At 37.7% G+C, this 14,631-nt stretch overlaps 1 protein-coding gene across 14 annotated transcripts in view; it reads right to left on the bottom strand.

Annotated features, from left to right (window-relative positions):
- The window catches only part of MAST2 (microtubule associated serine/threonine kinase 2), a 202,317-nt gene that overhangs the window by 107,316 nt on the left and 80,370 nt on the right, over positions 1 to 14,631 (bottom strand). For all 14 annotated transcript variants that reach the window (XM_067725998.1, XM_067725984.1, XM_067725985.1 and 11 more), the window contains one exon: positions 9,588 to 9,619. In XM_067725998.1, the coding sequence (XP_067582099.1) occupies positions 9,588 to 9,619 (32 nt within the window). The remainder of the gene's footprint in view (positions 1 to 9,587; positions 9,620 to 14,631) is intronic.

Here is a 14,631-nt window from a genome sequence, read left to right as displayed (position 1 = left end):
GTGCTTCTCAAACTGGCTGTGGTGACAGGCCAAGTGAAATTTCCATCCATTCACAAACCATTGCAAAATACAATAAATATGAAATAACAGAAAAATGATCAAATGCCTGAAGGTCACAACAATGTCAAATTGCTTACTCTAAATTTCTGTACTTATTAACTCCTGGCAAACTGGTAACAAACAGTTCATGGATCATCACCAGTCAGCTGACCACACTTAAGTAGCATTTCGTAGTTTATCTCAGCCAATCACATAGCTTAAATATCATCTATATGCTGTCAATCCCTAAATGTATATCTCCAGATCATATCACACCCTTGATCCCAGGATTCATATATGCAATTGCTTTATCAACACTCCTTCTTGGATGTCAAGCAAGCACCAAAGTTCTGATTCCTCCAACAACCCTTATCCTGCCCCTCCCAAGAGCAAAAATAACAACAACAACAAAAAACCCTGCTCCACTCACAATATTCTCTACTTGCTCAGTAAATGGCAACCATATCCATCTACCTACTCAGCCCTAAAACCTTACCATCACCCTCAATTCCTCTCTTTCTCTCATATACCAAAATTAATAACTATCAACAAATACTGTCAGCTCTCTTTTCAAAATACATCCAGAATCCAATCACTTCTCACCACCTAAGCTGCTACCACCCTGTCTAAGCAATCATCACCTTGACTGAATTTTGTAATTGTTTCCTCACTTACTTTGCAGCTTTCACTCCTACTCTCCCTACAGTCTGAGCAACCAGTGACCTTGCTAAAACCTAAGACAAGAAAAGTTCTTTCAACAAATGGTGCTGGGACAACAGCTATGCACATTCAAAGGAATGAAATCGGACCCTTACCGATACCACATATAAAAAATATACTACATATAAAAATAATACCACATATAAAAATTAACTAATAAGGAATCAAAGACCTAAAGTAAGAGCTAAAACCATAAAACCCTTAAAAGGAAACAGAAGTAAATCATCATAACCTCATTCAAACTGTTTTCTTAGATTCTGTATTTGTCTATTTGGCATCCATTAATTGCTAGCCAAACTAACAGCCAAACTTATTCATATCTCCTCTGTAATTTTGCAAATAGTGTTGCAAAATTACTATTACGAACTCTCCAATCAATCCTGAGTCCACATTCCCAACCACCTCCTTTATCAAACTCGCAGACATCAAGCCATTATTTCATCTGCCCTATATCACTCAGGGCCAAGTACCAAACAACTAAAGACCAGACCTCTAGCCCTGAACCCGCCAACATTATTCAAAGTAGCCAGTCCTATACTGTTTACCCTGCCCTGCTTTGCCTTTCCTGTGGAAACCCCAATAAAGGCTCTCTGGCTTCCCCTTGCAACTTTCTGCCTCCTGACCAAACCTGGTGCTTTCCCCACATGGCCCTGCATGGCATGGCATGCCCCTTCTCTTGAGGAAACTATAATAAATTCTTCTTTCAATAGCACTAGCCACTTTGTGTCATCAATCAGTTACCTTCATAAATTAAAGCACAGGAACAAATCAGATCTTAAATTAGGCAATGGTTTCTTAGATATGATATGATATCAAAAGCCCAACCAATGAAAAAGCAGGTAAACTGGACTTCATCAAAATTACAAACTTTTGTGCATCAATGGTCACTATCAAGAAAGTAAAACAACAACCCACAGAATAGAAAATATTTGCAAACCAAGTGTCTGTTAAGGGTCTAGTATACAGGATATATAAAGTACTCTTACAGGGACTTCCCTGGTGGTCCAGTTGTTAAGAATCCGTGCTTCCACTGCAGGGGGTGCGGGTTTGATTTCTGGTGGGGGAACTAAGATCCCATACGCCACATGGCGTGGCCATAAATAAATAAACAAATAAATAAATAAAGTACTCTTACAATTAAACAATAAAAAGACAACTCACATTTTAAAATGGGCAAAGGATTTGAATAAACATTTCTCCAAAGAAGATATGCAAAGAGCCAACAAGTACACAAAAAGATGCTCAACATCATTGGTCATTAGGGAAATGCAAATCAAAACCACAATGAGAAACAAATTCAGCAAAGCTGGAGAATACAAAACCAACCAGTAAAAATCAGTTGCATCTACACACTAACAATGAACAATCTAAAAAAGAATTTAAGAAATAATTCCATTTATAATAGCATCACAAATAATAAAATATTTAGGAATAAATTTAACTAAGGAAGTGAAAACCTGTACAATGAAAACTACAAAACATTTCTGAAAGAAATTAAATAGAAAAACATCCCATGCTCATGGGTTGGAAGACTTAATATTGTCAAGTTTGACAATATCACCCAAATCAATCTACAAATTCCATGCAATCCATATCAAAATCCCAACAATTTTTTTTAGAGCAGAAATAGAGAAACTCATCCTAACATTCATATGGAATCACAAGGAACCCTGAATAGCCAAAACAATCTTGAAGAACAAAGTTGGTTCTTGATTTCACACTTCTTGACTTCAAAACTTATTACAAAGCTACAGTAATTAAAACAGTGGGGTACTAGCACAGGACAGAAATACACACCACAGAATAGAATAGAGAGCCCCCAAATAAATCTTCACATGTATGGTCAAAAACTTGACAAGGGTGCCAAGACCATTCAATGGGTTAAGGACAGTCTTTTCAACAAATGGTCCTGAGAATACTAGATACTCATATGCAAAACAATGAGTTAGATACTTACTTTACATCATAAAGAAAAATTAACTCAAAAGTGATCAAAGGCCTAATTATGAGAGCTAAAACTCTTAGAAGAAAACACACGGAGGAAATCTTTATGACACTGGATCTGGCAATGATTTCTTGGATATGACACCAAAAGCTCAAGCAACAAAAGATAAAATAGATAAATTGAACTTCATCAAAATTAAAAACTTTTGTGCATCAAGGACACTATCAAGAAAGTGAAAACACAATCCAAAAAATGGAAGAAAATATATACAAATCATATACTTGATAAGAGCTGAATATCTAGAATATAGAGAGAATTCTTACAACTCAACAACAAAAATAAACAGACCAATTAAAAAATGGACAAAGAACTTGATTTCTCCAGAGAAGGTTTACAAATGAACAATAATCATACGAAAAGATGCTCAACATCACTAGTAATTAGGAAAATGCAAAATAAAACCACAATGAGACACCACTTCATACATATTAAGATGGCTATTTTTTTTAATTAACATATAATTGATTTACAATATTGTGTTAGTTTCAGCATAGTGATTCAGTATTTTTGCAGATTATACTCCATTATGGGTTATTACAAGATAATAGGAATAATTCCCTGTGTTATACAGTAAATTCTCATTGCTTATCTGTTTTATATATAGTAGTTTGTACCTGTTAATCCCGTACCCCTAATTTGTTCCTCCCCACTTCCCTCTCCCCTGTGGTAACCACAAGTTTGTTTTCTATGCCTGTGAATCTGTTTCTGTTTTGTATATACAATCATTTGTATTATTTTTAGATTTCACATATAAGGGATATCATATAGTATTTGTCTTTCTCCTGTCTATCTTATTTCACTAAGCATAATATTCTCTAGGTCTATCCATGTTGATGCATATGGAAGAATTTCATTCTTTTTATGGCTGAGTAATATTCCATTATGCACACATACATATATGTATTTCTATATATAACATCTTCTTTATCCATTCATCTCTTGATGGACACTTGGGTTGCTTCCATATCTTAGCTATTGCAAATAGTGTTGCAATGAACATTGGGGTGCATGTATATTTTCTAATAAGTGTTGCCATTTTTTCCAGATATACACCCAGGAGTGGAATTGCTGGATCATATGGTAGTTCTATTTTTAGTGTTGGGGGGGACTCTCCATACTGTTTCCCACAGTGGCTGCACCAATTTACATTCCTACCAACAGTGTACGAGGGTTCCCATTTCTCCACATCCTCTCCAACACTTGCTATCTGTAGACTTTTTGATGATAGCCATTCTGACAGGTGTGAGGTGATATCTCACTGTGGTTTTGATTTGCATTTCTCTAATAATTAGTGGTATTGAGCATCTTTTCATGTGAAGATGGCTATTCTTTTAAAAATGGAAAATAACAAGTGTTAGCTAGGATGCAGAGAAACTGGAACCCTGGTGTATTCTGGTGTATTGTTGGTAGGAGTAAGAAATGGTGCAGCTGCTATGGAAAGCAGTATGGTGGTTCCTCAAGAAGCTAAAGAACTGTCATATGATCCAACAATTCCACTTCTAGGTATCTACCCAAAATAACTGAAAGCAAGGACTCAAATAGGTACTTGTACATCCATGTTCAGAGCAGCATTACTCACAATGTCCATTGATGGATAATGGATAAACAAAATATGGTACATACATACAGTGGAATATTATTTAGCCTTGAAAAGGAATGAAGTACTGACATGTGCTAAAACATGGATGAATCTTGAAAAAGTTATGCTGAGTGAAAAAAACCAGACACAAGAAGCCACATTTTATATAATTCCATTTATATGTAATGTTCAGAACAGGCAAATCTATTGAGACAGATGTAGATTAGGGGGACTTCCCTGGCAGTCCAGTGGTTAAGACTTCACCTTCCAATGCAGGGGGTGAGGGTTCGATCCCTGGTTGGGGAGCTAAGATCCCACATGCCTCCCGGCCAAAAAAACAAAACATAAAACAGAAGCAATGTTGTAACAGATTCAATAAAGACTTTAAAAATGGTCCACATCAAAAAAAAAAAAAAAAAAAGACAGATGTAGATTAGTGGTTACCAGGGGCTAGAGGGAGTGTAGAATAGGGGAGTGACTGCAAAGGAGTAGGGGGTTTCTTTTTGGGTGATGAAAATGTTCTAACTGAAAGTAGTAATGATAGTAAGACCTTGTGAATATGTTAAAAAACAGTGAATTGTGTATTCTTAAATGGTGATTATACAGTATGTGAATCATATTTCAGTAAAGTAAATTGCCCTTCCCCCAAAACTCTGACAGAGCACATCATTTCTCTGCTTAAAACTACCCACTGACTTTCTGTCCCAATTAGTATAAAATGCAAAGTCCTTTCTGTGGCCCACAAGGCATTACAAAATCCAGCTCCTGCCTCATGTTCTTCTACACCCTCCCACCCCAACACCATTGTTCACTTAGCAACAGCCACTCCAGCCTCCTTTCTATTTGCCAAGCATGTTCCCACCTCAGGACCTTGGCACATGCTGGATCCCTACCTGGGATGCTCTTGCCCAGTACATACATCAACATCACTCATTCCAGACTCCTGTTCTCTACTCAAACATCATCTTAATGAGAAAATTCCTAGAAAACATGATTTAGAATTTCAACCCCTGGGCTTCTCTGGTGGCACAGTGGTTAAGAATCCGCCTGCCAATGCAGGGGACACGGGTTGGAGCCCTGGTCCAGGAAGATCTCACATGCCGCGGAGCAACTAAGCCCGTGCACCACAACTACTGAGCCTGCACTCTAGAGCCTGCGAGCCACAACTACTGAGCCCGCGTGCCACAACTACTGAAGCCTGCGTGCCTAGAGCCCGTGCTCCACCACAAGAGAAGCCACTGCAATGAGAAGCCCATGCACTGCAATAAAGAGTAGCCACCGCTCGCCACAACTATAGAAAGCCCGCGAGCAGCAACAAAGATAAATAAATTAATCAACGCAGCCAAAAATAAATTAATTAGTTAAAAACAAAAAATTTCAACCCCTGCCCCACAAAAACACATACCCTCATATCTCTTTATCTGGTTTTATTTTTCTTCATAGCACTCAATACCATGACATATCATACATGCTTTTGTCTGTCCGTCTCTCTGTCTGCTAAAACCTACTGTATCTCCAGTATTTAGAACAGTGCCTGCACATAAGAACTGAATAAATACAGCATGATAGATGCATGGATGGATGGATGAATTTGAACAAATGAATGAATAAATGGAAGCAAAAAGACAAACAGAAATGTAGTAACTTGTTTTATGAAAAAATACGTAGTAAATGGTAGGGCAGAGACTCAACCTAGGTCTGCCTGACTCTCAAGCCCAGGCTCTTTACTTCTATGCTATAATTCCATTTACTAATTTGGAGACATTGGAGGAATTACTTGTTGGGTGGAAGTGCATTTTGTATAATGACAAGATATCACATACATCTCGAAATCCATTTTTTAGTTCCTGTCCATTTTCATGCAACTACCAAATTACATGCAAAAGCATAACAACTGACAGCCTCCAAAATGACTGAACTTCATTTATTTTATATTGCTCAGCTATTTTAACATTATGCTAATTAAATGAATCTGACTCCCTCTCTAAAGACAAGAACACCAAACCAGTTGCAAACTCCAAATCTCTCTGCACCCATAATGTATACTAGTGAGAACATGCCAAAGGAAATGGGCCTTTATACCTGGTGGGCATACAGTAGGTTCTGCTCTTGCAAGAGCCATTCTGGGGCAGAAGCAAACAGGGATCTAAGTACAATACCCCTCTCCTTCTGACCAAGACTCAGAGGACAATTATAATAACTTTTAACTTTCCAGACTAGGCTACAAGGACAAGAAATAATGGGCTAAGTGGTAAGTCACTCGTTTTATTAACATCAGTTTCTCCACACTTACTACAAATGTTTAAGTATTGATTAAACTTATTCAAAACACCTTACGCTTTGTGGTTCTTAATTTCCTGTCTTCTCTACTTCAGATGCTAAGCCATGTTCTGCCTCCTACTGCATACTCCCTGCGAAGACTTGCCCAGCTCTCTGAAGAAGAGGTACCATGGAGTTTCAATTATTTGGGGAGATGACTAAGCACAGAGATCAGGTAAGCCCAGGTAAGCCAGCCCCCTCATTTTACAAGTGAGGCATTTCAAGCCCAGAAGTGATAGTTCCTGTTGAAACCACATATAACTTGTTAGTGGCAAAGCCTAGGTTAGTATCTATGTTTCCAAGATTCCTTCCAGAATAAAACTCTTTCTACTCTAATACTAAAGATAAAAAATATATATTTTTCAGGTTTACTTAACTCTAAGTTTTCAAAATAGAGGAATGTGTCTAATTGAATCTTATAACCTCAGAACTGAGATCAGTGCCCAACACACAGTACGTATTAGTATGTATTTACTGAGTGATCAATTGTTTAAATGGGAGTTACTTTATTAAAAAGTATTTCTGGCGCATTCCCTGGAGGTCCAGTGGTTAAGGACTGGGTGCTTTCACTGCTTGGGGCCGGGGTTCAATCCCTGGTCGGGGAAATAAGATCCCGCAAGCCACGCAGTGCAGCCAAAAAAAAAAAGTACTTCTGATCTTTATTAATTAAATATTTAAAGGCAGTTAGAATACGCCTAACTTTAACTACAATAAATAACCAAGAAATTCCTCTAGTTTAAAACTAAATTGGTCCTGGGACTTCCCTGGTGGTCCAGTAGTTAAGAATCCGCCTTCCAATGTAGGAGACACAGGATCGATCCCTGGCTGGGGAACTAAGACCCCACATGCCGCGAGGCAACTAAGCCCACACACTCTAGAGCCTGCACCGCAACTAAGACCCGACGCAGCCAAATAAATAAAGATTAAAATTTATAAAAAAGAAAAAATTCAATCAATAATAAAAAAAACTAAATTGATCCAAAAATTCCTCCAGTTTCAAATAAAAATCATTTTCACAGGATATCCTTCCTTCTCAGCAAACTCTATTCATTAGAGGCACACATTCCTAGAAGAAGCTACCTGCCTCAGGACTTAATTCATTTCACCTAACCTTAAGCAAAGGCAAATCTCAGAGAACTTCCAAATAAAGGGAACCAAAAGAAAAAAAAAAAATGACAGAAATAATAGGAAAGTGACCAAGTACAAATATTTGCTGAACGTGATGCTGAAAAGCCACTCTCCTTCAGTTATGTATACCTACTCAGTGTATCATTCCATTAAGAGTCCTGGTAGCGCCCTTGCCCAATTTTTAGAAGACTCAGGACACTTGAGAACCTAGAATTGAGATCCACTGCTAGAAATTAATTTAAAGACAGAAATGTGACTCTTAAATAATGAAATATATCCAAATGTAACCTAATATATTTACAAGAATTCTGAAACTAACACACCTTAGACTAAAACTAAAAAATGAAGCACTACCACATGTATTAAGTGATCTTTCTAATACCTATATATATATAAAACAGGTATCATCATGGTTTATCATTTTATAGATAAGGCAACTGAGGAGATGAAGCAATTCCTCTACATTACAAAGCCAATTAAGTGACATAGCCAAGACTGAACCCTAGGAGTTTGCTGACTCGTAACTCCAGTCTCTTTATATCAAAGCACAGTGAGCTTTCATAAAGCAGCCAAAAGGACTTTACAAGAATCTCAGAGGACAATTTAATCATTGGAGCATTTTACAAAACAAAATCCCAGGATGACAGCAACAGAAACACCATGCGTTTCACACATTTTTAAATGCATATGATACATACATAAAGTATACTTAATAAATAAATAGGAATACTGTCGTCCTCTCTGTAGCCATGTCTCATACATGTCTGTGAGAGACTTTTCAAAGCCATCGTTTTAACACAGCCCTATTCCTTTCGTGTTTCCCAAATCTGGCTCCTTAGCAAAATCACAGTGGCTGTGCTCGCAGGTGCAAAAGTACAGGCTCCCAGGCCCCGACGTGGAGATTTTAAACAAGCTCAGAATCTGCATTTTAACTGCTTCTATTATTTAAATGTTTGTTTTTAATCTGAAAAATAAGCATTCTAGATGATTCTCATTAGCCAAATATGCAGTACTACCCCAACAGAAGTCTTAGAGAAAAAGCAAGCCAAGAAAACCTATGAAATTGAAATCCAGAGACAAAGATTTTTTTTTTTTTGCAGTACGTGGGCCTCTTACTGTCGTGGCCTCTCCCATTGCGGAGCACAGGCTCCGGACACGCAGGCTCATCAGCCATGGCTCACGGGCCCAGCCACTCCACGGCATGTGGGATATTCCCGGACCGGGGCATGAACCCATGTCCCCTGCATTGGCAGGTGGACTCTCAACCACTGCGCCACCAGGGAAGCCCCAGAGACAAAGATTATTAACGAATTTCCCCAGCCCTGAAGCCAGAAGAGAACAAAAAGGTAAACGACAGCCCTATTCCAACCGTGAACCCAAACGTAGCTTTTTTTGCCCCAACTTGTTGACCTCTCCCTAGTACCATGCTATGGGACAGATGTAGATGCTAAGAGTTTCAATTTTAACATTCTAAAAAAGCTTGACTCTACTAAAACTCAGTAAAGCCCAAAACACAAGCATAAGACTGTGATGGGTATTTAAGTGGCAGCTTTCCCCCAGACCCTAGGCAAAAACTGACACAGAGAAGAGGATCTGGGGTGGGGACTGATGAGGGAGAGGGGAGGAGCTGACCTAGTGAAAGAAGTTGGCTGGCCCACTGGTTTCACTGGCCCAGACAGGAGTCCACAGAAAAAAACACTCATGAATGAGAGTCCTCTGAGTGATACTGAGAACAGTCCCCAGGAGGGATTCCTAAGCAGGATATCATAATCATAATCATAATCATCATCTACTTACAAGCTGCCTCTTCTTGGAAGGCTCAACTCCTTCTGAAAAGCAAAACACAAACATAAGTTAGAGAGAAATAAGGACCCATCTGAGTCCTACAGGTCTGTACTAAATGTCCTAGAAGATTTATAGCATCATATTAATAATGGCAAAAACTCAATATTTCTAAATAATAACCTTCTTCTTTGTCTCTCAAATTTTAGTGAAATAATAAGCAGTCTGGTTAACTATCTATCATCTCATTCTTCCTTCCCAAAACGAATGTCTCACGGAATACTTGTAGCACTTTCACCACTAGATGGAACCAACTGGCCAATGAAGATTCCAGGTTTTCACTGGGCCAGCCATCAATGGCTGATGAATTGTAAAGGACTCATATCATTAGAGTCAGTGATATGAAAGGAATGAAATGGAATATTTTCTTTAATTATAAAATATTTTTGACAAATAAATAATAATTTATTATTATTATTATAAATTATTTATTATAATAAATAATTTATTATTATGATAATAATATCACAAAGAGATGACTATACACACCACTGACATGAGAAATAACCCTTGCAATAGCAGATGGGCCCCTGTGACTTGCTTTCTAAATTTATCAAGTCCCACCTCCCACTAGTCTCCACTTAACAACTATTCTTAATTTTTTGTTTATCTTTTCCATAAGTGTCTTTATTTTTATTACATATATCCGTAAATTATTAGTATTGTTTTACACATTTTTAAATTATATACTTAAAACACTGTATATATTCATCTGCTGACATCAATCTACATTATAATTAGGAGATTCACCCATATGAATATATTTCACTTTAGTTCATATATCTATAGTACAGTAGTCCAGTCTATAGATTTTTACAGTACTTATTTATCCATTCTCAAGTAAATGGAAATTTAATTTTCTTCCCATGTTTTTCTTCTCCATCAAAACAATGCTCCTATAAACATGCTGTAGTACTTGCTTCCTCATGCACATGTATAAAAAGTTTCTTGGAAGTATACACTTAGATGTGGCATGAACTAAGTCAGAAACTGCATCAGAAATTGCTCCCAAAATGACTGTACCAATTTACCTTTCCCCTCCAACATTTCCTAAGAGTTCTCCTTTCCAGACTTGTCTCCCAAACTCCTGACACTTATAATCAATTGCCTTCTCAACACTTCAAATCCAAAGTGTCCAAAACTGAATGTGTTCTCTCCACCAAAACGGACTCCAACCATAGCCTTTCCCCATCTCAGATGACGGTAATTCTATTCTTCCTGTTGTTCAGACCAAAACCCTGGACATCTGGACTCTTGTTTTTAACACACCCCACATTCCATCCAACAGGAATTCTTAATGGCTTTAAATTTAAAATACAGCCAGAATACAACCATTTTCCACTATCTCCAAAGACTTACATGCTTACAATCTCTTAACCAAAAACCTTGGATTTAGTCATGTTTTAGAAATCAGAATTGGGGGTGGGTAATTAAAGTAATAGTAATATATATATATATATATATATATATATAGTAATATATATATATATATACACACACACACACACACATATATATATAATATATAACACCCTCAACAAAGACTAGGTCACCAACAAAATACATCAAAAACATTAAGATTTCTCCAGTAAAGTGTATGACAGCCACAATAAATGTGATAAAAACTCTAGTCTCAGTTCAGTTTTGTCACCAGAAGAGTTCAAATTAGGTCAGGTTTTACTGCTAAATGAGTTACAGAATCTCTTGGGTTTTGCTATTATGATCCAAGCCACCATGGTCTCTCCCCAGCCTCACAACTGTCTCCAACTGGTATTCCATTCCTGCTTCTATCCTTAACCCACATGGTCTATTCTTAACAGAGTGATCCTTTTAAAGGTCAGTAAGATCACAACACTCCTACTCAAAATCCTGGAATGGCTCCCCATTTCATTCAAGAATAAAAGTCAAGACCTAAATGGGTGACCCACCACCCTTCCCCAGTATCTCTCTGACCTCCTCTCTCCCATGCACACTTGCACATTTTGATCCAGCCACACTGGACTTTACTGTTTGTCAAACACATTCGGTATTCTTCTGCCTTAAAGCTTTGTGCTAATCTGTGCACTCTGCCTAGAATGCTCCTCTTCCCCAAATATTTCCTTGGCTAACCCCTACAGCTTTCAAATCTCTTGGCTCAATTTTCACCTGAGTTCTTAATGAAACCTACTACCCTGATAGCTCTATATAACATTACAACATATTTTCCACCCCATCACACTCTTACTCCACTCTGCTTTTATAACCAATACACTTTCCATACACTTACCACTTCTAACGTACTACGTAATTTACTTGTTTATAATGTTTATTGTTCATTTTCTGTCTTTCCCCACTAAAATCTAAGCTCCATGAGTGCTGGGATCTTAGTCTGTTTTATTTAGTAATGTACCTCAACAACTTAGAACAGTGACTGGCAAGTAGCAGATGCTCAAAAATTTGTTGAACAAATGATTTCACATACTCGCCAATACCTGGCATTTATTAAACTGTTTAATTTTTGTCAATCTAATGGCTGTGATCATATCACAGTATGGGTTTAATTGCCATTTCCCATAATTACTAGTGAAGCTAAACAGTGTTTTATATGTTTATTGGCCATTAGGGTTTCCTCAACTGTGAATTGCCTATTTACAATCGTCCCTCGGTATCAGCGGGGGATTGGTTTCAGAACTCCTGGCAGATACTAATACCTGCAGATGTTCAAGTCCCTTAGATAAAACAGCACCATACAGTACAGTTGGCCCTCCATATCTGCAGCTGGGGAGCCTGCCAAGACACAGGGTCAAGTGTATATCCCTGGCCTATTTTTCTATTAGGTTTTCTATCTTTTTTCTTATTGAGTATAGGTATTTACCTAATATATTCTGGATACTAATTATTTGTGGATTATATTCACTGAAAATGTTCTCTCAGTCTTTTTACTTTTTTTTAATGGAGCCACCAAAGAATTTAATTTTTATATCATCAAATCTATTATTCTCCTTTATATTATCTATTTTTACATATAAGAAATACATCCCTAAGACTCCTCGCTCCCAATGCAGAGAACCCAGGTTCAATCCCTGGTCGGGGAACTAGATCCCGCACACATGCCGCAACTAAGAGCTCGCATGCCTCAACTAAGACCCAGAGCAGCCTAAATAAATATTAAGAAATACATCCCTGACACACAGAGACATGAATACATTTACTTATATTTTCTTCTAAAAGATTATAGGTTTACTTTTCACACTAAGTTTGTGAATATACCTGGAACTTATTTTTGCATATGGTGGGAGATAGGAATCCCATTATATTTTTTTCTATAGGAGTGATCAATTATCCCAAGCCATTTATTAAATGATATGCAATGTCAGTTCTGTCATATATTAAGTTTCCATGTACACAGGGGTGTCTTTCTTGACTATATTCTATTCCACTGAGCTGTCAGCCCCTGTGCCTATACCATGCTGTTTAATTGGTATAGCTTGACAATAAATCTTGATATTTGTAAGGCAAGTCCACTCACATTGTTATTAGTCCTCAAAATTATGGGAGTTATTCTTGGGACTCTGCTCTTCCATATAAATTTTAGGATCAAGTTGTAGATTAAAACTTGACACTGCACTCAATCTAGAGGATAACTGACACATTTATAATACAGACAACCGCTATATAAGAACATGGTAAATCTCTCCATTTATTTAGGTCTTCTTTAATATGTTTTAATGAAGTTTGATACATTTTCACATAAAGATTATACAAATCTTTTGTTATATTTATTTCTAGATAGCTTACATTTTCTTGTTGCCATTATAGTGTATTTTTTAACTAAATCAAGAGTTGTATTTCATTACACCAGTAACACCATTTTCTTCCCAATACAACATGAAAATTTTCAAACACAGGAAACAGAAAAGTTAAAAGATTTGTACAGTGAACATCCATATACACACCCACAACCCAGACTGTACAACTGTTAACATTTTGTGATATTTTCTTTGTCACATATTTAGCCATCTATCCACCCATTTGGGTTTTTTAAAATATTTATTTATTTATTTATTTTGGCTGCGCTGGGTCTTAGCTGCAGCATGCGGGATACTCGCTGCAGCACGCAGACTCCTGGTTGCGGCATGCAGACTTCTTAGTTGCAGCATGCGAACTCTTAGTTGCAGCATGCATGCGGAATCTAGTTCCCCGACCAGGGATCGAACCCGGGCCCTCTGCATTGGGAGCGAGGAGTCTTTTTTTTTTTTTTTGGCTGCGTTGGGTCTTCACTGCTGTACATGGGCTTTCTCTAGTTGCAGCGAGCGGGGTCTACTCTTTGTTGTGGTGCGTGGGCTTCTCATTGCAATGGCTTTTCTTGCTGAGGAGCATGGGCTCTAGGGTGTGTGGGCTTCCGTAGTTGTGGTGCACAGGCTTCAGTAGTTGTGGTTCACGGGCTCTAGAGCACAGGCTCAGTAGTTGTGGCGCACAGGCTTAGTTGTTCTGCAGTATGTGGGATCTTCCCAGACCAGGGCTCAAACCCATGTCCCCTGCAGCGGCAGGCGGATTCTTAACCACTGCACCACCAGGGAAGTCCCTGTTTTTTTTCTGTTGTTGTTATTTTGTTTTCGGGTTTTTTTTAATGCATCTCAAAGTAGACTGTGGACATCAGTACACATTTCAGTATGTATATCATTAAGTAGAATTCAGTATTTGTTTACAACTTTTTCATGTTGGGGTTTTTTTTTAAGGTAAACGCTGAACTGCACAAACCTTAGGTGTACCAATGAATAAGTATGATAAATGTATATGCTTATAACCTAAATCCCTATCAAAATACAGAATATTTCCATCAATTCAGAAAGTTTCATCATGTCCTTTCTTGGTAAATTCCCAACAAACCACTATTCCCTTGCCCTAAGCAAATACTATTCCCATATTTTCACCATAGATTTTCTTTCACCAGAGCTTCGTATCAATGGAATTATACAAATATGAACCTCTTTATATAACCCCTTCTTTCACTCAGTAT

This window comes from Pseudorca crassidens, chromosome 2 (genome assembly GCF_039906515.1).
Source record: "Pseudorca crassidens isolate mPseCra1 chromosome 2, mPseCra1.hap1, whole genome shotgun sequence".
NCBI classification, from domain to species: domain Eukaryota; kingdom Metazoa; phylum Chordata; class Mammalia; order Artiodactyla; family Delphinidae; genus Pseudorca; species Pseudorca crassidens.
Note: the sequence above shows the minus strand (reverse complement) of the source record. Positions and strands in the feature narration are given on the sequence as shown.